The sequence below is a fragment of the Lotus japonicus genome, chromosome 6, assembly GCF_012489685.1.
Source record: "Lotus japonicus ecotype B-129 chromosome 6, LjGifu_v1.2".
In the NCBI taxonomy this organism is placed as follows: Eukaryota; Viridiplantae; Streptophyta; class Magnoliopsida; order Fabales; family Fabaceae; genus Lotus; species Lotus japonicus.
The window spans coordinates 1,230,823-1,232,264 of NC_080046.1; the positions used below are offsets into that span (position 1 = coordinate 1,230,823).

Consider the following 1,442-nt stretch of genomic DNA (forward strand, 5'->3'; position numbering starts at 1 on the left):
ACTTACCCAACGACTTACAAATCATTCACAAATATAACTTTTCGCGAACATAACCTCGCGACAGCCCGCGAGAGTTATGTTGGTAGATGTACACCACATGAATTGTATATGTTATTAGCAACTGAATAAACATGGTTATGTGTTTTGTAGACGTCTACCACATGAATCAAGAACACGTTGGTTTCATTTTATGATCTATATGATCTGGTAGTATGAAATATAATCTCTTTTCCTTAATTAGATACTAGTAGATAATTTAACCAATACAAGGAATAAAGATTTAACATATAGTTTGGCTCAAAATTATATATTTCAATCATTGATTCACCAAATAGTTTGATTTTCTGATGACATTAACAACTGTTCCAAATACTCTGCTCCTAGATCCTCAAAGACAACCACATTGCCTATCCTAACATCAGTCTCATTCTTCTGTTTCTTGGCACCCATTTTGCGCCTCATGGAGTGCTTTCTCTTCAAAGCCACCACAGGGGAACACCCATCACCACCACCATCCTGAGAGAGATGGTAATTCATGTCCCTGAGTGACTCCTTGACCTTCTCAATTGGGAAATTGAGAGTTGCAGAGGAACCCCTCATGGCGAAAGCAGCTTGATCATAAGCCAGTGCTGCTGCTTCAGCGCTGTCAAAGGTTCCCAGCCACACCCTTATGCCGTGCCTCGTGGAGTCCCTTATCTCCGCCGCGAACTTCCCCCACGGCCTCCGCCGGACGCCTCGGTAGGCCTTGTTCTTCTCCATGCTGCTTGCCTCATTCACCTTGCTGCCAATCGGTGCTTGTTGTTGTGATGATGTGATCATGCCATAGAGAAGCATCTCTTCTGGGTCATTTTCGTTGAAGGGGAGGGAGTGATTGTACAAAGAAAACGATTCTGGTGACCCGAATGAGGATTCTGGTGAAAAATCGGAGTTTGATGAGTGGGGGTTGGAGGAACAATCCATTTACTCTGTGTGTTTGTGTGTTTCTCTCTATATGGGAGACCTCAGAGTGTAACAGAGTTGCTCTGTTTCTTTTTAATGTTTGATCCCCCACTACCATGTTTATATACTCCATTAAGTGGGACTAAAACATGGAAAAGTCATTCTAGAGCCAACAGGTTAACACTTAACAGGGTTAACAAAAAAAAAGGATAACACTCAACAGAGTGTGGAGAGAGATTTAGCTCAAATGGGATATCTCCTATACTAATGATATTTCTAATTATATATTCATATATCATTTCCTGTGTAAAAAAAAAATACCATGAGTGATGTGATTAGAAAAGAATAGGGACTTTTTTACATCATTGGTGTAGTTTTCAAACTTATTTACCAATTTAGTGCAAGTTTTGAATTATTTACGGATCTAGTATAAATCGTCACTGGCGTTGGCGATTTTCTTAAAAAAAAATTGATTCTTATGAAATCGCCACTGTCATTGGCTA

The 1,442-nt window shown here is 39.9% G+C and overlaps 1 protein-coding gene across 1 annotated transcript; it reads right to left on the bottom strand.

Moving 5' to 3' along the window:
* Window positions 1-255: 255 nt before the first annotated feature.
* Window positions 256-1,138, bottom strand: LOC130723789 (ethylene-responsive transcription factor 1B-like). The gene has a single exon (XM_057574919.1). It carries the CDS (start codon window positions 958-960, stop codon window positions 325-327), a length of 636 nt encoding a protein of 211 aa, XP_057430902.1. The 5' UTR covers window positions 961-1,138; the 3' UTR covers window positions 256-324.
* Between the last annotated feature and the right edge of the window lie 304 nt (window positions 1,139-1,442).

Coding starts and splice junctions, on each gene's coding strand:
- LOC130723789 (XM_057574919.1), bottom strand. CDS start 960: ATGGATTGTTCCTCCAACCCCCACTCATCAAACTCCGATTTTTCACCA.